This window comes from Cyprinodon tularosa, unplaced genomic scaffold (genome assembly GCF_016077235.1).
Source record: "Cyprinodon tularosa strain WSP-4 unplaced genomic scaffold, ASM1607723v1 ctg37, whole genome shotgun sequence".
NCBI classification, from domain to species: domain Eukaryota; kingdom Metazoa; phylum Chordata; class Actinopteri; order Cyprinodontiformes; family Cyprinodontidae; genus Cyprinodon; species Cyprinodon tularosa.
In genome coordinates this window covers 521,401-548,942 of record NW_024039085.1, presented here as the reverse complement: position 1 = coordinate 548,942, position 27,542 = coordinate 521,401, and the positions used below count along the sequence as shown (strand labels likewise).

Sequence of the window (27,542 nt, the reverse complement as noted above, 5' to 3'; positions counted from 1 at the left end):
CATAAAAAAAAGAGTGCAGGGCTATAGTGCAGTCAATTGTTTTTGAGGTTGTGGTTTCTGCAAAACATTATGCTTTTGTATTTTCTGGTACCATAAATGGACCTAAGTGGCTTACCTAAAGTTGTGCATGGTGCTGCATATTCATATGGTGAATCAGCAATTTAAAAGAGTTTCCTTTAAATGTAAAATCTTTTTGTAATTACATTTATTTCACAGAAATAGCTTGCCAGAAGTTTTCATCCAGGTAGAAAAACTAGTCATGTTTTCTTTAAAAGCAGCTGTGGGTGTTCTGCTGCCACAACTCTAACAACTGCATAGTTTTTATGCACTATTGGGGCCAAATTTCAATATGATGGGAAAAAAAACTACCTTACCGGGTTTTAAAGTATAACTAGACATACATGTCATTTTTCCTAATGATTACTTTATATGGAGAGAATATGGGGATTATAAGTAGTAAAAAGGATGTATAACAATTGGTTTTATCCCATATTAGCTAAATCCCATTGGCTAAATCCCACATTGAAGAAATCTACATTCATTCTAAAAAATGTGCAAAAGATTTGTTGCAATCACCGAATAAGTAAATCTTCAAAATAGAGTCACAGAACATATTTAACATTTGCAACTGTGATAAAAAAGTGAATTGCGTTTTTTAAATGGCCTCATCTCTGAATCCAGCAGGGAATTCCAACAGAGCTAACATCCTTCTTTTGAGATATGCTGTAAATCAGCTATGTTACAAATTCCAAATCCCTCTTTTTTGTGATGGATAGGCTATTCTGCTTTAAAGTGCAGTAATTCAAGCATCACATTAAAATAAAAGCATAAGATCAGATGAAAAATCTTATTAAAGATTAAAATTTTGCTTTTTATTACAACAATGTAGTAAGAATAAAAGGTTTCACTATTTTTTTGCCACTATCTTAGTTGTCCTTCCAATCAGTCAGTGTGATGTCATTTAAAACAAAAATTCTAATTCAACAAATGATTTTGAAAGACTATAATATTTTGATGCCCAGGGATGTCAGAATTTTAGTTATTTAATCACATAATATTCTGTCATAAAATATTCTGTGAATACACACCTAACAGAAAGCAATACCCTTTAGGTAACTGATGCTTAACCTTCTGTGATTACCGGTACGCTATTAGCGAGCAGATAGGAGGGGATTCATCTTAAATTACTTTTTGATGAAATTTTGGTAATGAAATCTGATGAGCATATTAATATTATATTAGTGTTTTAACCCTGCAAATTTGTTATTTTTTTATTTATTTATATTTTGAGTTTTTGCAGCACTATTGGCTCGTTTTTTAAACAGTAGGCTAACAGGAAAGGGGGTATGAGAGAGGGGGAGAGACATGCGGCAAAGGACCACAGATCATATTCGAACCCGGGTCGGCTGCATCAAGGACTAAGGCCTTTGTACTGTACATGGGTTGTGCGTGCTAACTGTTGCGCTACCTGCACGGCAAACCCTGCACTTAGTATCTTAGCATAACAGACCCATGGCAGAGAAGCACTTTGCTCTCAGGTGCTCCACACCTCCAGTACCTTTAGTCATCTGAAGAGTCCCTGTAACTCAGTGAGAAGTGCTGCAAATGGTCTATTTTGCAGTGATTTGGCTCCTAAGTTAGCCACCAGATCCACCTAGCCTTTTATCCTTCTGCAGATCTGGATCCTTAGCATGGGGCCTTTAATGATGGCATCTACTCATTTGATTTTCAGGAGAGTTTCACAGCAAACTTTTCTTTTTCTGAAGCATTGTGAGGGCAAGGTCACATGCCCTCGTAAAAGTGTCTTGTGGACGTTTCTGGTTTGCAGGAATTGGAGAGGAGACTCCCACAGTAGAGCAAAACTGTATCCTCCTACACGATTTATTACGGTAAATATCAGCATGGACATTAGTCCCCCATGTCCACAGATAACATCATGGTTTATTGTCAAACACACTATTCATTAAAATTGTTGTACTTTCTCTTCTGTTTCGCACTGTAAACTGGTTGTTTAAAGACATTACAATTTTATTGTTTGTTTTTTCTCTTTGTTAGCTTTTTATAATAAAAAACTGAGGTGCCCTAAGGTGCTTGTGTTCTGTGAAGATTTAAAGTACCTGGTTCAAATCAAAGAGCCTCCATTTCTTTGTTCCTAAGTAAGACCCTTGGCCCCATATTTCTCCTAAGGTAGCTTCAAGCTGCCCACTGAAGGATGGGTTAAACGCAGAGATCAAATTTCATTGTAATCTATATTTGCAGTGACTAATAAAGTTGATTATATGAGAAAAGAAAATGTGTGTCAAAGAGAACCTGGGTTCTTTAACAAATATATGTATAATCAACTGAAATATTGTAGCATCTTTGTATTACTTACCAATTACTTATACACTTATTAGTTCCTTTTTAACATTGCAAATAAGAATATGCTTTATTGCCAAGTGTTTCTACATGTGCAAGGAAATTATTTTGAAGATTAGGTGATACAACTAGACAAGCGACCATACAGTTTACATAGATATAGAAATATAAAACTTTAGAATTAAGAAATGCAAGATTAAGTTATCATTCATATTAACATGTGCTTAGTTTTTTTTGTAGTTTTGTAAATTGGCAATAGCCTTGTAAAAGAGTTACTTGACTGAAGTATTCCACCAGAAAGTGAAGATATTTTGTTGATCATATTTTGTACTTTGAAGCATTTCTTTTGGTTATTCAGTATATCAAAGTAGTCGTTGCTATATATGAAAACCAGGGAGCAAATTAACTTTTAAATTGCTCCTAACCTCAACAGCTTTTTATAAAACAAGAACTGACTTTGAGCAATTTGCCCATTTATTCCTGATAATGAGGAGGTGTCCTAACTTACTTGGATATATTATTTGTTAATATGGCAACTGTGACTGTGTTAAACATTCTCTCTCCCCCTTAATAATAGTTGTTCCAACCCAAAGTAAATCTATCCTGGCACAATATTTTAAATGGACATAGGTGACTGCATTAAAACACAGCCTTTCAAAACTGAGGAAGTTACAAATGATAAACTATTAACAAGGTCTTTTTGTAAACAATAATGTCTTCATGTTCATACATATCCCACATTTTGTTATGGAACATTTTTATTTTTTTTACGAAACACTTCAGACAGCATTTTCAACTCAGGATAATTAGGAAGCAGCTTTTTCTCAAATTCCTTTCAAGGAAAATCTATGTTCTTGTTTCATGTGAAGGTCAGTGATCACAGAAACTTGCAGCAATGTCTTGAGATCAGAAGCTTTTTTTGCTAAACAGTTTAACAAAGTAGGAGAAGTTTTCTATCTCTTTTATTTATAATGTTGCCTTGTTACATTTTTCAAGAAAATGTCAACATCAACAAAAATCGTTGAAAATAAGTTTCAAATTGTAAAATACATAAATGATGTATAAAATGTCTTTATATAATATTCTTCCGCCATTAGAAGCCTTACATTGTTATTTGTGCTTGGGAAGTCTTCTGAAGCTACTGTATTATAAGTATTTGCTATTTTTTTCTAAACCTTCTAGGCAGTTTTTCCGCAACAGGTTTTGGCTGGATCAGTGGGTATAAAATCCCAGCACAAAGACAAAAAGAAATCTAAAACTTTCTTTTTTATCAGGGAAATATTAATTCTTTTGTTGCCCCTTTGCCACACTGTTGCACATTCCTCACTGTTTCCACTCCTCTTTTCTTCACAACTGTTTGAATCTCACTTAGTGCAGCCAAGCTCTTGTTTTCTCATCTTAAGAGCTGAAAGCTGTGCTGTGAATCTGCTGCTCAGCGGGACATCATCGAGTGATAGATGGCCTCTGACAAGGTTCAACACAATCCAACCAGCCATATGCTCCAAGAAGGAAAAAAAAACGAAAAACATAACATGAAATTAAAAACTATTCAGAAGTGGCTAGGAGAGAAACATGCCAAACTGTTGGGCAAGCAACATTTTAATGGGTTTTCAGAATACGATAGGCTTCGACACAGTTTACTGTCCCAACTCTTGGAATAACTGCAATGCCTGGCGTTTTTTTATGTTAAATATTTTCCCACACTAAAAAAAAAAAAAAAAAACAAAAAAAATCATATTTGACTGCTAGTATCTGAGTTCCTGTTTATACAGGAACTGGCAAATTTTGAAAGAACCATTTCTTTTTATTTTACTAGATCAGAAGCAAAGACAAAGCTGAAAATGTGGTTCAATCCCCAATTGGTTTCAAAATATAAAACCAATATATCTTGTAGCTTAATTTAAAACAGAAATGCATTCCAAGTGTTCATTACTGTTTATTTTGAAGTTCATAACTTACAGCTACTTAAGATTAAAAAAAAATATTTCTCTCTAAATCAAACTATTTAAACCAATAAAAAAGGAATTTTAAACCAGGAATGTTATCTGTAGGCCGTTTTATGGCCTGCACAGTCATTAGGAGGATTGCTGTCCAGTTGTGCTGCAGGCACTTTTCCTGTGAGCGATGGCACTGTCCTCAAGGAAAGCAAAAAAACATTGAAAAACAAATTATTTGGTGTTATTTCTCACCTCTGAAATATTGAAAAGAAATAGAAATATCTCGTTCAGGAGTGGCGCTAAAAAAAGTTCATCCATTTGTTACTTTAAGGCTGGTCTGTTGCAATTCTTTACCATGAGGAAGTCCACAAAATGCTATTAAAGGCCTTTAGCTGATCCCAAATGCTGCAGCCAGAGTTCAGAAATATATATATATATATATATATATATATATATATATATATATATATATATATATATATATATATATATATATATATATATATATATTTCTATTTTAACTTCCATTCATTGGCTCCCAATTAAATTCCTAAATTCTTGTTCTCACATATAAATTCACATAAAAACAAACTTCATCATATATCAAAAATCTGTTTCTTATTTTCCAAGCAAATTATGTTGCTTTCAATCTTCACAGCTTTTTCTTTTTTAAAGGCTATAGTCAGAGTGTAATTTTAAATATAATAAAGGGAGGTGGGATTGGAATGTTTTGCACATCAGGATCCTATTCATAATTTTCCTATTTTTCTACCTAAAAATGTTTGTCCTCAAAAACCAACTGTGCTGCAATTAGACAGATTCTCTTCCTGCACTGAAAAAAGGGACTTTTTGGTGTAGTAAACTCTACTAAGAATTTTTCATAATTTCTAATCTTTATTTTTAAGCTTCAGTAAAAACTAGGGTTTCTGAAGGAAAATTAAACCTTTTTAATGTAATACATGAATTTTGTGGAATGAGTAAATTTTACTTAGATTTCCTTATACTATTTAAATGTTTCATAGCAGTATGTACATAAACCTAAAAATAATACATAAACTTTATTCTAAAAATTTAGCATTTTGAAACGCACGCACGGCGCATGAGCACTGTAGCTCACAGCAGGACTGACTGTTCTGACCCTCACCCAGAAGTTGTTTTGAGCATGTTTGTGTAAGTCAAATGTTCTTGATCTTACATGTGAGTATATTTCTGTAACAAATATTGAAACTCTCAGTTTCAGGGGGTTACATATTTGAAAAGTACAATTCCAGTTGTGGCACAACTGGAATTGTACTTACTGTGGCACAGTAAGTAGCACTGCCGCCTTGCAGCATGAAGGGTCTGGGTTTAATTCTTTCTGCATGTGCTCCCTCTCCGGGTACTCTGGCTTCCTCCAACAAACATGACTGTTAGGTTAATTAGGTTCTCAAAATTCTCCTTCGGTGTGAGTGTGTGCGTGAATGGTTGTTTGTCCTGTTTGTCTCTGTGTTGCCCTGTGATAGACTGTCGACCTGTCCAGGGTGTGCCTCGCCTCTCGCCCACAGACGGCTGTTGATAGGCAGCACCTCGTGACCCCAACGGGGTTTAAGCATGACAGAAAATGGATGGATGCCAGTTAAGACTGTCAAATTTCTGGCTGGCCCATGAAAGATTGGGCAATTTAATACAATACGGTATTTATTTCTTTGTAATATGGTTTAAAATGAAAAATACATTTATATTACATGTATAGACTATGAAATTATTTTATCTGGTCATATTTATCAAAAGAAAACTGGCAATGATTACCTAACATTAGTGAATAATGTGACATAATGCAACAAAGCAAATGAATATGTCAAGCACAAGAAAATAATTAATATCTACTTAATTACTCCATAACAGCAAATATTACAGGGATATAACATTTACATAAAATTCACTTGATACTGGCAAGTGAGTGTTACTTGATATTGCAGCATTAAATTTTACTTAAAACATTTGTGTGCAAATACTTACAATATATTTTTAAGTAAATCTAATGAGTTGTTTTTAGTGTGCTCTTCGGTTTCTCTCTTTTACGATGCAGCTGTTCTTTAAAGTCCTTATCAATACGTATTAAAAGTTACTTTTGAAGTAGTGAGTAGAAAGTACACCAACTTGTGTTAAAATGTAGTGAAAAAAGGTCCTCAGAGAAATAAATATTCAAGTTCAGATACTGAATAAAGCTAGTTAAGAACATAAAGTATTTATGTTTAGTTACTTGACACCTCAAAAAAAAAAAAACATTATTTTCCCTCTTTTTCCTCTGCTCTCTTATACCACTATGAGATCTGGCCTGGCACACTGCTTAGTTGTGGTACCATCCAGGAGGGACGCATCAGCTGACCTCCTGTTGTCAAAAACATAATGCAATATATGTTACAGTCACGTCTCTTTTTCAGTGTTTAAACCCGTTTCTCTGCTAGACATAGCAATGCTTCTACTTTCACTGTAACTAGTTACATGTTCTCACTTTCATCGTTTTGACATGAAAACAAGCTCAGAATTAATCTGCTTAACAAAATATTTTCCTAGGCTTCTCCTGCCACCCGTGAAGTGAGAGTCACCGTTAGCTTCTCTATTATAGAAAGCATTGCCAGTAGCACATCATTGCTTCTAGGTTCATTTTGTGCCTCCCTCCGTCTTCTCAAATCCGGGTCAGCCAGGGAGAAAGGCCACTCACACTGAACCTGGTCCTATAAGAGGCTCCTTCCTGTTCAAAAGTAGTTCTCTCTACTGTTGCTGCTTGCATGATCAGCAAGGGAGTGCTGCAAAGTCAACAACACAATGCAAGTGGATGTCTGCCGATGTCAAACGCAGGAATGGATGCACAAATAACAAGGGACAGCAGAATATGGAGAAGATTCATAAGGCATAAATAATTAGAATCAGTGCTTCCACAACAACTATGCAAGGAAATACCTTGACAAGGGCTACAATTGTTACATTCCTTGTGTTAGAAAAAATTTACCTAATCTAAGGAGAAAAATGACTGGAGTGTTACAGAGTGATTCAAAGAGACCATGATAATAAATAGCTTGATTAGTCAACAAACATGCCTTAACTAAACCCTACAGTGTTATGATGAGCAACACTAGGCCATGCAGAGGAGCCGCTATTAAAGCAACTAGGGCATCCTTAAAAATTCACAGGCTGATTGCCTTCATTCCATACTATACTATCGCAAGTCAAAATCATCAAAGTTGGTGTATAAGTGTCTAAAAGTCTACAGAGCTCTATTATCAGCTCACGCAATCCACTGGATCTCCCCATAAAGCTCAGTATACTGTCTCGCTAACCAGCAGGCTACAGTCTGACCAACTTTTGTACATCTATCTCCACTCCACCACCAGTTTCAGGCCTGGGGGTAAACAGCTCTATTCTTTACTCCTGTTCATGCATATTTATTAAAATTAAGCTCTATGTTTCTTGCCGAGGTCTGAGCGCCAAAGACAAAGTAATTGTATCAATACATTTCTCCTAATTGTCTTTTCTCTTCGTGTGAGTTTTTCAGATTGAACTAAGGGGACGCAGACTTCGACCTTCATGCACACAAAGAAATCCTCCAAACCTTTGTAAGATACTAATGAGTGTGTTAAATTCCTCTGCAAGTTGTTGAGAGAAGAAATATTAGTGTAACATTCTTAAACACCATGTCGGATCACTTCTCCAAACAGTTGTAACAGCTTCCTAGCCTCATACTAGCTTTCCCTGTCGAACATATTTTTCTCACAACAGTCTCTAACGCGCAAAAATACACACACAAACATGTTTAAAAGTTATAAATAAATGATGGGAACCTATGAGTCAAATTAAATGAAATAAAATCTGTTCAGTTTTTAATGAATGAGGCATGTTTTCCTCTTAGAAAAACAACTTCATCTGGACTTAGCTTGAAGACTCATACACTATGTGGATATGTACGCAGTTTTTTAAAGAGGCACCGGCATTTCAGCTCCGGATCTGTCCCATCAGTTCCAAACTGGCTCGAAGTAGTCAAGAACACAGTTTCACGATTTGAAATCCGACACAAAACGTATGCTTTCTGGAGTTCTCAGGGAAAATGTGGAGGTTCAATGTCATGCCAAACAAACTTAGAAGAGGAAGGGCTGCTTTCAAACATTTCCCATGCGTCAGGCTATTAAAATGACATTCGTTTGCAGGTTGCTGGCACTTGTCTCGGGCATATTGCAAACACATGGAAGTACATGATATGTCCAGGCATGATTTAAACACTAGGTATTCTTTGATGCAAAGAAAAACAGACACTTCTGGATCTCTGAAGGCCATGTGGAAAGAGTGAAGAAGAAAGAAAAAACAGACGATACAGCAATCAAGAGTTTGTTTCACTGAGATTACATCACTCCTGATAATTGTATACTGACTGGTATAGAAAGGAGGAAGAAACAGCATGTAAGAAATTTAGCCAAACAAAGATTAAACAGAAGGTCATGTAATTTTATATGTAGTCATGTTCTAAAAGGGACCCTTTGTCTGAAGACACTACTCAGTGTTACACCGTAAGGGCCTCCATGTGTGAAACTCTAGTGTTGAGCCACAGGGCTTAATTTTGGAGCCAAACCTTGTCACTGTGTACATGAACATAAGTAATCTAATCAACCAAGTTATTCAAAGCATGGTTGCTCTTAGAAATGGACCTAAAACAAATGTGACTTTTAACACAACTTTAAAATTAAACTACACATAGGGGATCAGTTGATGTTTTCACTAATAAAACCACAACTGTATGTCAATGAGGTTTTTTTTTCTCTACACATAAGATTCACTTTCATTACAAGGACCTTTCCCAAGAACCAGGACAATTTGTTACATTTATTCTGCATTTACTAGGACTAAACCATGTTACCTGAATGGAAAAACCCACCACATACAAACACAAAAGTGGAAGAAGACAGGTCACATTTCAGTTTGGTTGTTTTGTTTTATTTTTAGCTTTTATAATGCACTCATATCAGTTTAAACATGTCTATAGCTTATATTTTCAATTAACTTTAAATGTAACAGGATCTTGGTTGTCTGTTTAAAAATATATGCAGGGGGGAAGAAGGTAAATAATTATTCAGGAAAAAAAAATCTTTAAGATTTTAAGTAATTTAAACTGAGATGCATAAATAAAGACAGGCAAACCGCTGACAGTTTTAATAAAAGATGGCTGTTGAATGTGTTTCGCAAATGCTTTGTTGGGACACATTGCTCTGGTTTTATTTGTTAAATAACCGTTGAAGGGAACTTTCTCGGAATTTAAATGGATTAGAATTTAGTTACACAGTTATCACAGAGAGAAAGTCACAGATTTAGGAATAAAACAAAGGATTTTAATCCCCACCTCTGTCCCTTTTCCCCCCTGAGTGAACACAAAAGTTTTTATTAGCTAAATTCATTAATGAGCTATAACAGTTCAAGCTTTTTAATGTATTTGCAGTGATTTTTTGATTTATGTTGTAGTTGGTATATTGAAAATTAAGCCTAGGCAAAAGTTCAACTGCAGAAACTCATTGCTCTCCTACATCCACCTGTTCATCTTTAAAGGCCTTCGATCCGGACTGTCTGCTCCTGCACGCAATTGGCGAATGCGCTGTGTGACCTCATTCAGATTACACCGTTTCAACCCATCTCCAGCCCCTCCTCCACCTTTGTAGCTAAAGCTTCATTAGAGTGTCATTCCTCCTGGACTCTTACAGCAAACAGCCCTATTCTTTGCTCTTGTTCATGCATATCTATCAAAATTAAGCGCCATGTTTCCTGCCGAGGTCTGAGTGCCAAAGACAAAGTAATTGTATCAATAAATTTCTCTTAATTTTCTTTTCACTTCATGTGAGTTTTCAGATTTAACCAATGGTTGTAGTTTATTGCTAAAGATCAAAGTCAAATCTTATTTAACAATGTTGTGTGGAAAATAGCCATTTACCCCTGTTTAGTCTATATATAGCAAATGAAACAATGTGTGGGGACAAAAAAAAATTCCCTCTGGGGTTTTGTTCTGTCTTTCTGTAAATGAGCTCCCTGTCACAGAGAGGACATTTTCTGGTGGCTGGACTGACCTGTGTTGCTGCACACCTGAGAAAATTTCTCTATCAAGATGACTAGCTTGTAAATAAGCAGGCAAAGGATCATCTCTCTTTACCAGATGATTACCCCTGAAGGTATTCCTGCCAAAGAGGTAAGCCAAGAATATACTTGTCTTTTTTGAATGTCTTTTAATGTGGACTCTGTTATTGTTCCAGACAACCAGTAAACCTCAGTTAATTTCCAATCTTCTAAGAAAAGGTCTTATCTGTGTGCTGCAGTTCCCCGTCTTCATCACCTGCCTGCCTGCTTTCCAGCATGGCGTCTCTTGCAAGTACCAACACTCTCGGCTCTCACTCACATTCCCTGGACCTCTGGGGTACAATCTGCAAGGAATAAAACCCCTACAGGTCCATGCTACCTCCCCTTCATCTCTCAAGTAAGCAAATCAATCATTCATCAGTTGTCATCAACCAACTCCTTGCTGATCTGTTTTCTCCCCTCAGAACAACCAGAAAGTTCAACTGACTTCCTGTAGTTCCACGCTTCCAGGTTTTTGCTGCTTTTGAAAATAAAATTTTAAAACTAAGTGGTTTTCCATGTGATTGTCTGCATGTGGGTTACAAAAAAATACTAAACATCATGACAGTTATGCAAAAACAATTTAAAAAAATTATTTTTCAGGTTTTGAAACACTCATGTGCTTCAATTTTTCCATTATTATTCTGTAAGGTTAAATGTTAGAATGGTGAAAAATAAATGTTTTGTAAAAAATATTTTTAAAAGTATTAACCTTATAAAAGTGTATTCTTAAAGAAAAGTACTTTATGTAAACCTAGGCCGTATCATTCTTTTTTCTTTATTTTTTCTGAGTGCCGTGCTCTGCCCAAGACAACAATCATTCTGAATTTCCTAAAACTGGGCTAGTGTTTAAATCCCAGACTGGTTACCAGCTGCCTGTTTGGTACAGCCGATTTCAATCTTTTTATTTATTTGATAATGCTCCATAGATTAAGGTTTTTGTATTACAATACAGTATTTGTGACATGCCTCAGTTGCTGGCCAAGCAGCACAGCAGAACTCTAGCTTCTCCTCTTCCAGTAATAAACAATGCAGTCTACTCTGTGTAAAACCTATGCACAACCTTTAATGTTCCTTGTGTTACCACAGTCTGCCAATAATCTATACTGAGAGCTCAAATCAATAATATCGTTACAGATATCATTGAATCAGGGCATATCATTCTCATTCTTCCTGCGACACAGAACTCTGTATATTTTGGCATGTTATATTAAGCAATGACATGGAGAAATACCCGCACTAAGGCAGCTGGAAGTAAAAAAAAAAATTCTTTGCAAATTTACACCTTTTGAGTGCATAATCACTAAAAAAAACTTTAAACAGAGAAAGACACCATAGAACTATGTCAGACCTTGAAAGGGTTTTTAACAGGACATTAGGAAAAGGGAGGAAGGAATCGCATAGCAGAACTAATAGGAAAGACGGAGCATGTTTCTCTTAGCTGAAAGAAAATATGCTTCGATTTTGAAGTGAGTACAAACAGAAAGTTATAACTTGAAGCAATCTGTGGACAGCTGTGCCAGTTTGTTTGATGAAAACATTTTCAAGCTCTTCGCAGATGTTTAGGGAATTCTCTTCTATGTGCATGCTTCTAATGTTTGTCTTTTCAGATTTTCCACCTTCTGTCTTCCTGTGTGTCCTAGCCTGTTGCTCATACGTTTTGTAAGGGGAATGAACTTCCCTTAGGTGCTTTTTTTTACTGTATTACAGAAGGAATAATTCTTTCAGATGTTAGACGTTTCTAAAAATCCAGCAGCATTAACACAATAATGTGTTTTCCCATTTAATGTCTCAAAATTTGAATTGTTTGAGGCTTACATACGTCTGTTTATCATTATCATTAACAAAGGATGTTTGAAATACCTTGCCATTGCATGGGGGGTAAGGTTGCTTGAGGACCCAAATACAGAGATGAGTATGGCAGAGATGAGCTTTAGCAGGTTTAATAAAGTAACAGGCAAAAATCCAAAATAAAAAGAACCAAAAAAACAGAAACATCATGGAAAACTCACGTGGGGAGCTAGAGACGAGGCAACTAACAACAGAGAACCAGCACTGAAGAAATGCACAGGGAGAGTATATATGGCAGGCATAACAAAGACTGGGGTAATCAGATTATTTGGAGCAGGTGTGGATGGAAGTGACTAGAAGGGAGCTAGGGAAAAGGAGACAGAGACAACGGGGAAACAGAGAGTAAATAAAGACTGGCTCAAATATAACTCAAAATGGAAAATAAACCAAAGATCAACCAAACAGAATTACTTGGATAAAATGAAAACTAAAAACTCAAAAGTCCAACGAGGGGAGAACCATAACAGCTAGCAGGCAAGGTGTTTCTTTTCATCTGCCTGTATTGAGTATGGATGGTTATTGTGTGGAGACTATTCAACTGTCATATTATTATTTACTTAACAATCGAGAAATTTAGACCAGAGGAAATAAAAAGCAGGGGTTCAGTCCCATGCAACCTAATTAATTCTTTCAATCTGTCAATCTTGTTGTGTCAACAACAAAAACAGTGCTACCTTGGTCAGTTCCTTCCCGGGCTCACGCACATCCTTTCTATCTGTTGAGCTCCTTGGAGTCAGTTTCAGATAGGCCCTCTCGTATTTTCTTTCTCTCAGTTAAAGTAGTTGAAGCTGGGGCAATTTGCAACAGAAGAAACTGTTCAGATGAAATCTCCTAGCATCAGAATGCAAAACACAGATTGTCTGACCGGAATAGAAAGCAGACACTGCTGGTACAAACACGAGTGTAGGAATGACTAATCGGGAAGTTCCACTGGTGACACATGTCTCGTACCCTCTTCTATTGGTCCCACAGACCCCACTCAGTTGCAGTCTCTGCTGCCTCACTCTGGTCTATTGTAAACCTATTCCTTTCAGTCACGGATGGCTTTAGCCCCAATTCCTGTCTCCTGCAATCTCCTGCTGAGAATTAAGAGGGATTGATTTTCCCTGCACTGAGGTGTGTTTTACAATCCGTAGATTGACATTATCACTACTACTTCATTGAACTTAATTTATTTCTACCAATCATGCTGCCACCAACATACAGCTGATCACACCCATGGCTGCTCAATGAACAGCAGTCTGTTGATGTGACATTTCAGGCCTATTTAGATCTGTAACACTAATGGAAATGTCAAAATGGTCTGGGTTGACTCAAGCTGATGTACAGAGAGCCTGCCAAAAATTGGCATGCGTTCAGAAACTGACATGCATTCATGTCATCAGCTACAAAAATGTATTTTTCCTTACAAAGTTCCCTTGACATCAGAAAGAGCTAACCTGTCAGTAGCTAATGCATAAGCGTCACAAAGGGATATTTTTAATAATTAGTACAGTGCATTCAAATAAAGGCTGATTTTTCCATTTGGTGTAATGGCAATGTTACCAGATATCTACAGTACAGTATGAGCTAAAAGAGAGTTCCATTTTGTAACATTATACAGCATCAAAAGAAAACGGACAAAATTATATAAAAAAAAAAAAATTATTAACATAAACATAATGAAATACTGGACTGTATGGTGGTTCAGTTCGTATCACTGTTGCCTTGCAGCAAGAAAGTCCTGGGTTGATTCCAAGCCTGGACCCTTTCAGTATAGAGTTTTTACCAATAAACTGATAAAAACTAATAAAACCCTAACCAATACATACGTGGGTTCTCTCCGGCCCCTCCCAAATTTCAAAACCATGATGTTTAGATTCACTTAATTTGGTTCTCAAAATTCCTTTTATATATTGTGGGATTGCATGTCTGTGTTGCCCTGCAATGAACTGGCCTAGGCTACCCCACACCTCAACAGATGCTGCTGGATATAATCAGCATGACCTGGATGGATGGATGGATGGATGGATGGATGGATGGATGGATGGATGGATGGATGGATGGATGGATGGATGGATGGATGGATGGATGGATGGATGGATGGATGGATGGTGCAATCAAGCTAAGCTGCTTCTGAAGTAGAGGAATCTTTAAAAGCAGGTTAGTTGGATAACATCTAGGATGTTTTTTGTAGAAAAGCAAAGTGATTCAAATAAAAGCAAAAGCAAACGCAAAGGTATTATGACGTTTAGTTTTTTTATTTTAAATCTTGGAACATCTAAAGGCTTCTGCCTCTATGTTCTAGATGTTAACCGGTACAGTAAATACAAACCCTGATGTAGTCAAACCATAAGGATCCCTTTAAACCAGCAAAAATACTTTAAATAAATCCTATAACTGAAAGGGTCCCTGTAGATTCAGCCCTGAACCAGGTGACCCTGTCCACTGACTTCTAGAATTTCCTTATAAAGTCTTGTTTGGATTTTTTAAATTTGCAAAATATTAGGTTTCTAGAGACTTCCAAAAAACCTTTTAACGGCTGAAAACAATGTCCTATATAAGTATTTGTTAACGTCAGTCTTGTTATTGTTCTTGCTACTGGATACATGTGCTGCACCTCTGTGTCATTTCAAACAGAGAAGGTTCCCGTCTTAGTGTCTAATGTAGTCTTCACAGGGTTTATAAGATGCAAACTTCCCTGCCACATGATACCGCATATATGACATCAGACTAAAGAACAGAGAAGGAAGAAAAGCTAAATGTCAGGGTTTGGGCCATAACTTTAAGGTAGAATCCTACTTTTCATTTTGAACTTTATGATATAAAAACCTACCTAGTGACCTGCTAACTTTGTCTCACAGTGTTTATTTAAACTGGCAGGTTTCTCTGTAATGAATGGATCTGGTCATTTAAAACTGTTACTGCCATATGTACAAGACAACAGGCATATGCAACGATCCATTTAAAGTATCAGAGCAAGACGGCTGTTGGATCTGGATCCTTTTTATTTTTGAGTTTCAAGTAGGTGCTTTTAAATCTTCCCACTTTAGCAAGATTCAGATAGGAATTTTGCTATTTCACACAGCTCTTGAATCTCACAAGCTTAAGGGTTTCAAAATCTGAGAAGAAGAACTTGCAGTACACAATAATTCTCGTTATATCATATTTGGGCTGTTTGAGAGGAAATGTTCTGTAGAGTATCATCGTTATGAATTTGGAGATACATTTATAATCCTTATCTAGCTAAGTGAGTGATAAGAAAGGCATTTATGCAATTTTAAAAAAGATGGACATTTAGGAGTAATAATGAAATTCTTATCAACACTCTACCAGAATTTTTTTTTCAACATATAAACCCAGAACATGTTCTAGAGTTACACATATGTGCCAGATATTTGGATTAAATTAAAGGGATTTTTTTCCCCTTCAGAGCTTCACCTTTTTCATTGCAGCCAGAAGGTTTTGATTTACCCTCATCAGTCTGAAGGACGTTTTTTCTAAATTGCTCAGGGTTTTAAGTTAGATGTGAGACTAAAACTGAGTTTTGTGATGAATATGCTGGATATTATTTTGAACAATGACTTTATTTGGGCTGTGTCATTCTTCAAATAACAGAGTAGTGGAGTTCATTCTAAATCAGCTTAAAGCATCTATCAGTTTATCAATTAATCTGTTTAAAATTACGAAAATCAGTTTTCCTAGAATTTTCTTTCCTTTTGTCAATTGTTTGACTTAATTCCAAAGCAAAGTCAATACAGTCAAAACCAAATCTTTAATTATATCACAAACTGTTGAAGCAGATAAATAATAGCATCATCATCCTCCCACAGCCTTTCTTTTGTTATTTGATAATTATCTAAACTTTCTCTATACCACCGAGAGGTAATCTAAAGAGTTACATTACCTCTTCAAATAAGGAAATGAGGAAAGGAAAGTTTAGTGTTTTTATTTTTATTTTCAATCAATTTGATTTAATGTATTTTTTTTTTATTGTTAGTTTTACATCTCACAACTTGAAGTACATCCATTCCACTTCCCTATTGAGTAAATTATGGGTTGGGTTAGAATGAAAAGTCAAATCAATAAAAAAATATTTTCTCTTTATTGATGACATCCCTGTGCATGGTGAGAGTTTACATAATAGCCTTTCTTTTTTCCTTTTCCACCCCAGTTTGAGTTTTTTTGCAAAAACCTAACAGACTACATATTTATTTTTAAACTTGAAATGTGATATACTGTAATTTCAACTTAGTTTGAGTACAACGTCTACTTACTCTTTGAGCCCAAGTAGCAAGAATGAAATTTGAAGAACTGAAACCGAACCTTTGACCTCATTCTCTGAGCTGTAACATAAACATTAAGTTAGACTAGATCAAAACAATAGTAAGAGAAATAAAAACTAAAGACATGTTTGGTTGTGCTGAGGTAATAATGGAAATAAAGTGGGAACAAAAATGTGTATAATCCAAAGGAGGGATGTTTTTTTTTTATTTGGAGATACATAGAATAATCCTGACCATGACCTTGTCTGAGGTTAAGGTGAATTTCTCAACTTAGCTGCCCTGCTGCATGCATGTGTGCACATTGACTGATAGTGGCCCCATTACTGATGACTCTAACAAGCTTAGGTCAGAGGCCAGACAGTGGTGAGTGAAAAAGGATGGAGCAAGACTGTTAAAGGTCCTTTAAACACCACCTGCCTTTGCACACAGACACATACACACCCGCGCAGTCAGAATCTTGACTAATTGTTACCAGACCATTTTTCAAACGTATCCCCAGTGCCTCCGGACCCCTGCTTCTTCCCCACAGATGACAAGTCTTTACACAGATTCCAGTTTACACAACATGCTTTCAATTGAACTCAGAATAATAGTGAGGTCATTATTCAAGCATTTGAACACTTCTTATACTTTTTCAGTGTCATCTGTGCTTCTCTGAATTCCCTTTAATGCAATATGTGTTAAATTCCATCTCAGACATTTTGCAATGTAAAAGGAAAACAGCAGCTGCACCATTACGTACATCATTCAACTTGTTCTTTATAGCTCTGAGTAAGATTTCCCAGCGAAGCTTATAATAAAAGACTGAGAATATCCAAAAGACTCTCAAATACTTTCGCGTTTTGGTAGAAAATCTACTGCTGCTTTGCCTTGTTTTCCCCATTTATGTCTGATGGCCTCATAACATCCACTGCAGCCATTCAAATGCAGCATGACACATCTGTCCATCTCTCATCATCATCCCATACCTCCTAATTTAAACCATTAATTCAAAAGTTCAGCATCAGGAATACCCTTGGGTCTTAATTCATCAGTGAAATATTAAAAAAAACATCCATCGTGTGGAGTGAATAACATTAGCTGGGATTCATTTTGGACATTATTTATACTGTATCAATATTTCCAAATTATATTTCATCCCTTGCACCCCCACCCCATCCCCGATATGTCCAGCCAGATTTACTTTTTGCTTTTAGATTTTAGCCTTTAAACTAAAGTAATTACAGAACCCACAATGAGCTTCAAGGAAGTATGCATGTTTTAATCAACCATAAATTATTTATGTTTTTCATTCTTTGGCTTCAGTATCACAGAGGCAGCTTGGCCTCCACACTGCTTCTTAGTAAAAGAAGCATGTGGCTGATGTGAAATACGGTCATATTAGGCAAGATGTCAGGCCTACGAGATTAATATTGAGAAAAGGAGAAAGAAGAGACTAGCAGATAGATGAGCAACATATGAAAAAGGCTATCATTCAAGAAAAATACGGAAAAATCATTTGAATTATTATCATAAGGTATGCGTCAGCTGTATTTTTGTAAAATGCTGTATCATGTTTATTGTTTCCTAATTCAACACTGGTTTGGAAAAAAAAAATTTTTAATGAGCAAAAAAAGGACTTCTTCAAGCATCCAGAGTACATACTTGGACTTTTATGGATAAAATTAATGTAAATTGGATGAATTAATGTAAATCAGAAAAAAAAACGACATAAAATGGGCCATCAAAAAGTACATGGATATAACAGAGCTTTAGGAAAACACTGGTAATCTGCAGCTATACTTTACAATAAACATGGTTTAATGCATTGCATTTATAGTATATAACTATTGTATACATTGAAAAAAACTTTAATAGTGTTTGGTTGTTTTGCTCAAGAGGAAATATAGAAAAGCAGACAACTGACAGGAGATTGTCTAATGTTATATGTTTAGAGGCTGTAGACTGTGGCAATGAATTGGTTGTAAATATACCTTTCTAGCAGTATAGATATATATAGTGTAGACTGAATTATTGTCACATGGAGGAAAAATTATAGGTGTAAATATTTGCAGTGTGGAAATGATTAAGATATTCTGCTGTGAAATACATAATCCTGTTTTTGTTTTATTGATTTTATTTTATTGTTTATTTTGTCCAACACTGAAGTAGTAGTTTCACTGATTTCCTGCAGCATACAGTTAAAAATTCTTTTTGGTGGATGTAGTCTTAATGTTTTGAAAGTGGCCAAAGTCCTTGAATTAATAACCTTATTTCTAAGAGGCATTTGTATCACAACCTGGACCTCATAAGGAAAAGAAAATCTTCCAAATATAGGTGGAAACATGTTAAAGCTGGTCCGCAATTATATGCAGTGCCGATACAGAGAATTGATTTTTTAGGGATATGAACAATTTTGACAAGCCATTTTATTCAAATTTTGACAAAAACAGCAATCTTACTTTTTAATTACTAACAAATACCATTTTCATCCATTACAGATAAAACGTCTTGTTTAACTAAAATTGTTTGACATCTACATCTGCTAGGGTTACGAAAACAATTGGACCCAATTGTAATTGCAGTTTAACAGTATTTTTCATCATGTTACTTATGTAAGGATTCTCTGCACTGGTTACATCGCCCTGTACCACTGTGATTTAGGGCGGCTTCTACATTACGTTACACCAACCTTAAATAACTAAAGAAAAATAAGAAAACTTATAAATGATTTGCTAAACTTGCATATAACTTTTTGAGCACTGTGACTTTTTCCATTGTAATAAACAGATATGTGAAATATTAAACCATAAATGTTGGAAATGGCTACAAGGAATTGACAACTGCTCTATATCAAAATGTATATAATTAAAAATTCTGCATCACACATGGTGCACCTTAAAGAAAAAAAAACTAAAAAGCTATTTGTTTTGTTTGTTTTTACAAACATACTTGAGAACTGCTCTTTTTATTTATTGACATCACCTACAATTTTCCATCTGCTGCGTGTTATATGAGCAAAGGCTGCTTTATTTAAGGTTATACATTTCATCTGCTGTACAGCTGTTTTTAAATGAAGAAAAAATTTTGTCAAGCTGTTCAGACATGATGTTCTATATAGATGTTTTGGCTATTCTACTCTGTAAGGGCCTACAGAAACCTCACACGCTGGTGGTAAGTTTGACACAGAAACTTCTACATTATGAAGCAATAACTTAACTCACTTAGCATTGGCCGCTACTGGATGACTGAAGAAGTAGAATGTTTAAATCATTTGCATGATTCGTATGAGAACAGAAATATTTTTTTAGCAATTTTCTTTCTTTTTCATTTAGCTGAAATTATAAATATAAATACATGGCTTTAAGTAACCTTGCTCTACTTTCTATGTCTGCTGTGTCTGTGGTGAAGCATCTGCATCTTAATAGTGATAGTAGTTTTATATTCAAATCAAGATGGTTATATGAGTTTGGGCACAGTCTTTCCTTTAAACGAGCACCAAAGGTTGTTAAGTATTTATATACAGAACATTTTACAACATTTTAGTTTTAATGCATTTATTAATTTTTATTTGAGAGATTTCCCAAAGTGTGTTTTTCATTTTGTGTAAACATTTTTCCAAAAATATATTCATTGTTCACTACAGTCTGCATTCATATAAAGGGATAGCCTAGATTATTACCACCGGCTTGTGTAAATTGCGCAGCTCTATAAAATGTTTCTTTGGCAGGACTGAGGGCAAAAACGGGCTGACTTATCAGGTTGCTGATGACTGCTCTAAAGAAGCTAAATAGAACAGCTGCCGTGACTTTAAAAAGAGATTTTACTACAAGTGCTAAGTCTAAGCATTAAAGCAGAAACCAATTGAAAATGCTGGGAACATGTGGAATATCTTTCATGCCAAGTTCTGACAGAATTAAAGACATGAAGATCAAAGTTCTCTTAAAGCATTAATGACACTAAAGATAATAGATGTGCTAAAGTATGAATTCTGGACTAGATCTGCAAAGAAATGTCTTTATCAAGGTCTGAATTCTTTCTGTATTTGCCTACTTTAAAAAATGCTACCTGGTCAGGTTTTTTTGTTGCACTTGAGACCATTTAAAAAACAAATATCTGATCTATGACGCTTATGTCTCCTCTTTGCATTTATGCAGCAACATTGAGAAGGTCATTTTGCGCCAGAATATAGGAATCAACAAAGTGCATGAACATAACGCCACAGGCCAAATGAAGCTAGGTCACCGGTTCAGGGCTTTTACAGACCAAAAATGTGTCTGATGAATTCAGCTTTTTTTCTATAATTAATCAACTCTTTTTTAAAGCACACGGCCAAATATTTCATACGGTGCTGGATCTAGAGCCAAGGGTTTTTGTTTTTTTTTAGAAATGATATTGGCTCCATCACAAAACTGAATTAACATATTCTCTAAGACATAGTTGCCAATCATTTCCAAAGCTCAAAATTATTTTTCCATGGCTCTTTGGCTTTTGGGAGTTACGGTTGGGGTGGGTTTCTATTTTGAAATAAAACTCCTGTCTAAACAAAAACCTCCCACCCTTGACATTTCATGATGGCAGGTATGATAAGAGGCAAGATTACATCAGAGAAGAAAAATTAAACCTTTACCAGTATATTATACTGGGTATATCTCAAGTTTATATTGAGCTCCATAGCTCACCAAACACATGAATTTTATTTGACAATCTAAGCTTTACAAAACCCCTCCAATACATAGTTCCTAGCATGCCACCATGCATTGTCTTGAATTTCTAATGCCTCCAAATAAATAGTTTCCTGCTCAAATATTACTGAATCACATTAAAAGGTATGCAGCCCACCCAAAATCAGGGCTCCCACAGTTTCTACAGCAGTCAGACTCTGTTAAGTGTTACAAGTGAAGATGTCAATGCACTGTTTACAACCCTCTGCTACAGAACCCCCACCATCCCCACATTCCTCCTTTAGAAAATTCATTTGTCATTCTAAAAGCTGATGGTTTACACGTCTTAAGCGTTCTGTGAGAGCCCAAGCCTGACCCACAGAGTCCGAAAAATGCTGCCACATGAGTAGGTGTTCAAAAAACAGGGAGTTTGTGTTTTTGATCTCCTACCTGTTATTGTTATGTTGCTGTAGATGTTGGACAGCTGCTCCTTCAGTAGGACGAGCTGTGTGGTGGCTGCCTTCTCCCTCTGCAGCTCCAGCATGATGTCAGGATGGTGGGCCAGTTTGCAGCCTTTTTGTTTGTCCAGTGCAATATCACTACGCACTATATCTACCAAAAATAAAAAATAAAAATTAGAATATATATATATATATATATATATATATATATATATATATATATATATATATATACTCTATTTTTGATTAAAAATAAAATGTTGGTATTGTGGGAAAGCTTGCTGTTCACGTTTTTTTGTATATCTATTTTTCATCTGGTGATATTCAAGAGTGGGAAGACAAATAGTACAGTGGTTACCAAATAAATACTTACATTTTTACCCACAAAATAACCGACTCATAAGCTTAGATATTGGGTTGAAAATTACAAAAATTATGGATTAAGAGCATTCAATCTTGGAATTTTATCAAAGCCCCCTTAATAATTTTCAAACTTTAATAACCCATTAGGATTCAATAAGTAATATCAGCAACAACAACCAATAAAAGTGCTTTTAAATGAAATGTAAATACGAGGAAGGTATTTCTACTGTATTTTTGCGTTATCCACTGCTGCTGTAATGTTTTTAATAGTGGCGCAGCTGCATTCAATTTTAAGATCATGGAGCAGCAGATTTTCCCAACTTTAACTAAAAGGCAGGAAATTGAAATAAGTGCAAAAACAAAATTGAAACAAATAACTCTCACGCATTGTTAATTAATTGGTCAGTGTTTTGAACCACAATTAAAGCAAAGTATAATATTTGCAAAACTTATTTCAAGACGTTTTACAACACAGCTGAGATCCGACCCCGACTTTCTGAGCTTGTTTTGAAATTATTCACACAGTGGACATTATTTACTTAAATAATTAGAGAATTATGCTTGGCTTATGAAAGCTCATTAAATGAATGTTGGGCTAGCATTAATTCAAAGAAGGAGTGAACGTGAACGGGAATAAATTTATCCATCACAGTGTTATATTGTTTTGTTTTTTCTTCTCTGCAGCGTGTCTTATATTAAGCGGTATCTATTTAGATAAAAACATAGTCGCAGTGTTAATGGTAGATGCCAAGTCCCATTTAATTGGGGCAGAGTTAAGGAATAATTGTTTTGGCTCTAAACACTTTTTTCCCTACTAGAAGTGAGAGGAGGTGAAGCGTGGACACGAGAGAAAGACGCCATGTTCTAAACACAAACCTAACTAACTAATAAATGAGAGGAGGGGAGAGAAGCCATATTTAATCACCGTCCTCGTAGTTCTTCAGGTAGTAGTCTGGACCGGGGCCCCTGAACTTGGCAAGGTTCTTCTGGTTGTTGAACTGCAGGAAGTCGGTTCGTTTTCCGCCGAAGCGCAGAAACGCAGGAGACAGGCCGCGCGCCAAGGTCACGAGCCGTCTGGAGCTGCAAAGACAGGAGACAGAGGAAGAAGAAGAAAAACATTTTTAGAAAAAAACAAACAAACAAAAACTTCATAAGGAGGGAGTGCGTCACAATCTTCTGCAGAAAGCGTGTTTCATACATGTTTTAATCACAGAAAGAGATAGGAGCAGACGCGCAGTATGTGGCTCTGTTTTAGACTCGTTTAATTTAAATAATAATTTTAAAAGCAATAATTTAAAAAAAAAAAGTGAATAATATGCGTTATGTCTTTCCTGGCTATTTTATTTCACTATATTGTCTGTAACAAAGCCTTTTGACTTTCCCTCGTAAAAAGTAGGCACTGAGGATATCAGTGCCGAAAAAGTGTCGGAGGAACATTCAAGAAGAAATATATATACATATGTAGCTATATATATATATATATATATATATATATATATATATATATATATATATATATATATATATATATATATATATATATATATATATATACATATATATATGTATAGATAGATAGATAGATAGATAGATAGATAGATAGATATAAATATATGTATATATATATATATATATATATATATATATATATATATATATATATATATATATATATATATATATATATATATAATATCAACTTATCTTTAAGTGACGGAATAATTGTGTAAACAAGCGAAAAAGCTTTAGCTCCTCGTTTTAAAAGAAGGATGCATAAGTTTGAAAGATTTATACGGTACGGGTTTTTGTAAGTGATCTAATGCAAACATTTACGTCTCTCAAATTCACCAGTGAATAACACAACAAAGGTCTAACATCTTAAAACATAGACAAAAAAAAAAAAAAAAAAAAAGAACACACACACCTTTCTGGGCTCAGATCCCTGATGTTTCTCCAGGTATCAGTTGGAGCCACTTTTCCAGTAAGCAAGATAAATAAACGCACTAGAGGGACAGTTTTATGTACTTGATAATCATTTTAGTATGTGACTGCTGCACATACAGGGGATAATACAAAATAAAAATACATGTTTTGATTTTCAGTGGGCCTACAGGCTTATTGTTTCTCTATTAAAAGGATTATGAATATTCTTGGAAAAACAGGAAACGTGCCTGATCACTCCATGACAATTCATACAACGTGGCTGTGCGCGTTACTAATATAAAACAACAGAAAGAGGAAAAAAACGAAGCATTTCGGACGTGGGCTTCTACAGATTATTGTTGGACATTTCAGAGGTGGAGATTCGGGCAGATCGGTGCTTATGGTGATGGTTTTGGTACCTCAGAAAGTCCAGCCAGCCGTCTCTGATGATCGCGGGGTCCAGCTGCAACGATAAGAAGTTGTCGTTGAGGACTCTGATCGGACTGCGGGTGTTAACATCCAAAAGAACCAGCGTCCTCCTCAAGAAGCCTGGTCGCTTCCCTCCAGCTGCGGTTCTCTGGTATGTGGAGGAGGAAGAGTACGAGGAAGAGATTACCGACTGCACCACCAAAATAACAAAAGATGTCAGCCACAGGGAGGACCAGGGAGACGCACAGGGTGAACATTTGGGCATCTTTTCGGTGCCACAGAGGGGGGGATCAGAATGCGTAATTAGGGTTTAAGGCTGACTGGAAAAATAAAAGCTATGATGCCACAGAGTTTTATGGCGGTACTTTTACTTAGTTCTCATCGATATGGATCAGTCTTCCTGTCTGGTGTTCTCACCCCCTCTGCCCCCCGCCCCTCTGCGTATTTCTGGGAGCTGCCAACAAGAGCGCACGCCCCAAGCCAGCCTTCCCGGTTGAGAGAGATGGAAACTGGGAGGAGGAGAGGAAGCAGCACCGCCCCTCTAAGGTTCTCTGAGGTATAAGACTGAGAAAATAGATTAATTTTCTACCATTTACGTGGATTAGAGGGGAAGAAGAGAGACCTAATATTGTTAAAAGCGACTATATAGAGGTGCTTCGTTTAAAAAAATTAATTAATAAATAAAAAAATACACCTGGCTTTTTCGAACTACCTCATATATAAGTAAAGTGTAGTTTAAAAACTTAAATACAGCTGTGTTCAGTTGGTATAACATCTGAAGGCAATGTGTCCAAAAAGATGCGCGCATTTACGCGCGTTTTATGGATTAGGATGAGATTTGTTTGTTCATTCCAAGTACATAATTTGGGAGTTTGGTGATCTGATCACATTTTCTTAAACCTTAATAAGCCCTAATGTGATGTAGTCAAACCCGGTATACTTAAGAATTAACCCATGTATTTATAACCGATTAGATAGTATTGTATCATTCCAGTGTCGGATCAAACACATTTAGGAAGTTTATTAGTGTTACAAACGTTACATGTATGATTTAGGATATTATCAGAATGAACCAGAGAGGTTTCTGTCTAATTAACTGTTGTGCAAACTCACACAAACCTTAATAATTACTCGCGTTAGAATTAGCTAATATCACACCTTCCAAAAAGTATCTAATAGAGGCGCCAAGGTTGCTGGCATTAAGATAAGATGGTAAATTGCATTTAAATTCAAGCAGAATCTAATTTTCCTGACAGAAATCAATCAGAAACTATTAAAAATGAGAAATTCCGATCAGAACAATCTTCTCATCTACATATTTTATCTTGACTAAAGGGTTCAAATTAGTTAGAAAACAGAACACATGTTTTGGATTCTATGGAGACGGAAACACGAGCAGCTGCCCTCTCTACAGACACACGCAAAAAAAGAAATAAATAGAAAAAATACTGTATAGATGACTTCTCTAAGGCGCACCGAACCACGCTCTAATAAGGAAAGACATCACAAGGAGATGTGCTGGTTTGGGGTCATGGCTGTAAAAAATAAGGTTAGGCAGAACTTTACCAAACCAGTTTTTCAAACAACTTTACATGTGTGCTCATTTATATTTCACTTCTTTCATAACAGAGTCCTGAAGATAATATTGAAAATAAAGTTTTAGTCATAAAATTGTCTTATATTGCATGCATTTATAGATCTATTCCAGTCTTTTGATAGAACAATAACATAACTGCGGCGCAGGAGAGCAGGAGATATTTCAGAGGCCTTGCGAAGGATGAGGTTAACAGATCAAACCAAATGTAATAAACTTAATTGTAAAGTCAGAAACAGGAGCTGAAGTTTGTGCGCTTCATTCAGACTGTCTGCTTTTATTTTCAAAACAGATTAAAATAGTTTAACTGTTTCCAAATGACAATATTTTGGATCTGATATGCCTTCTACTCATGCGTCGCGCTGTGCTGGGGCAGTTCGATTCTAAGCCTCCTTTCTTTATCAGATTAAAATGTTATTCTCTCCCTGAAAGTTTCCTTTCGCACTTAAAATCTTGCAAGATTCGAATCTGCTTTAAGAAATTTAGAGAATGTCGGTTTTTACAAATAAACAATATTTTATATTTATACACTTTTAATGGAAATGTCTGCAGCTTTTCTTATTCTCATGCATACCTATATATCAAGTCCAATATTATTATTTTTTCTTTCTTTCTTTTTCTTTTTGTTCGCATAGTAGCTACTCCACCGCCAACTGAAATGTCTCCGATGGACAAATATTTTTGTATTGGCACCATACACGCTATGTTTCCTCTCCTCGTAAACTGGATGTTTTCATGGCGAAAAACTAAATCTCTCCAAAAACTGGCTCCGAATCAACTTTCTTTTTTCTTTTTTAAGAAACTTTAAAAACTGCTTCCCCGAGCTGACAAATCTTAAAACTTAACTATCGTTTCTTCTTAAAGCTGGTATTTGAACATAAAAAAAATTCTTTAATGACGACCGTTATAAAAATGGAAAAAAATATAATATTTCTACTTTTAAAAGACTTAAACTGACATAGATTTTAACCAACAAAAAATATTCTTCCCCAATATAAAGCGGCCTTGGTTTCAAACAAACATAAGGTTTTTGTTTCTCTGTATTTTCACAACTTAAAGCCACACCCGAAGAGCATTTGTTTAAGGAATACGAATCCTATTTTCACCTGGTTGATACAGGCTGCAGGGGAACATTGGATTACCTCACACTTTTTTAAAAATATATTTATATATAATTTGAGCATAAATGTCGGTGTTAATTGGTATGTAATTACTAGATGCGCATTTGTTGCATATTTTTATGAATGTATGAAAGTCTGTTTTCATGGAGTCTTCTTGTCATATTTGCTACTGATCTGTTTTTATAAAAAGAACATAAAGAAAGAAAAACCTAAACTCAAACTTTTTTTCCGGGATAAGCTAGAGATATATATGTAAAACGTGCACATGAACATATAACTCAGTATTTTCGAAATAAATAATTCCAAAAACATATGAAAGAATACAAATAATAATCATAGCCCTTATGTTTCTTACAGGTTATCTGGTATGTTGTTATTCTTGTTGAAGTCAAATATTAATGACCATGATCCTGGCTTCACTCATAATATTAGTAACAAGATACATTTGCAGGGTGCAAATGCATATTT

At 35.5% G+C, this 27,542-nt stretch overlaps 1 protein-coding gene across 4 annotated transcripts in view; it reads right to left on the bottom strand.

Moving 5' to 3' along the window:
• Positions 1-27,542, bottom strand: part of hpse2 (heparanase 2) — an 86,428-nt gene that overhangs the window by 56,995 nt on the left and 1,891 nt on the right. For 2 of the 4 annotated variants that reach the window (XR_005281753.1, XM_038296397.1), the window contains exons 1-3: positions 24,350-24,792; positions 22,933-23,087; positions 21,634-21,795 (exon numbers count right to left, since the gene is read on the bottom strand). Coding sequence is in view for 3 of the 4 variants with exons in the window: in XM_038296397.1 (XP_038152325.1) it covers positions 21,634-21,795; positions 22,933-23,087; positions 24,350-24,624 (592 nt within the window). In the remaining variant the exon portion in view is untranslated. Of the gene's footprint in view, positions 1-21,633; positions 21,796-22,932; positions 23,088-24,349; positions 24,793-27,542 lie in introns of those variants that run through there. The other 2 variants (XM_038296399.1, XM_038296398.1) reach the window with 2 other exon arrangements.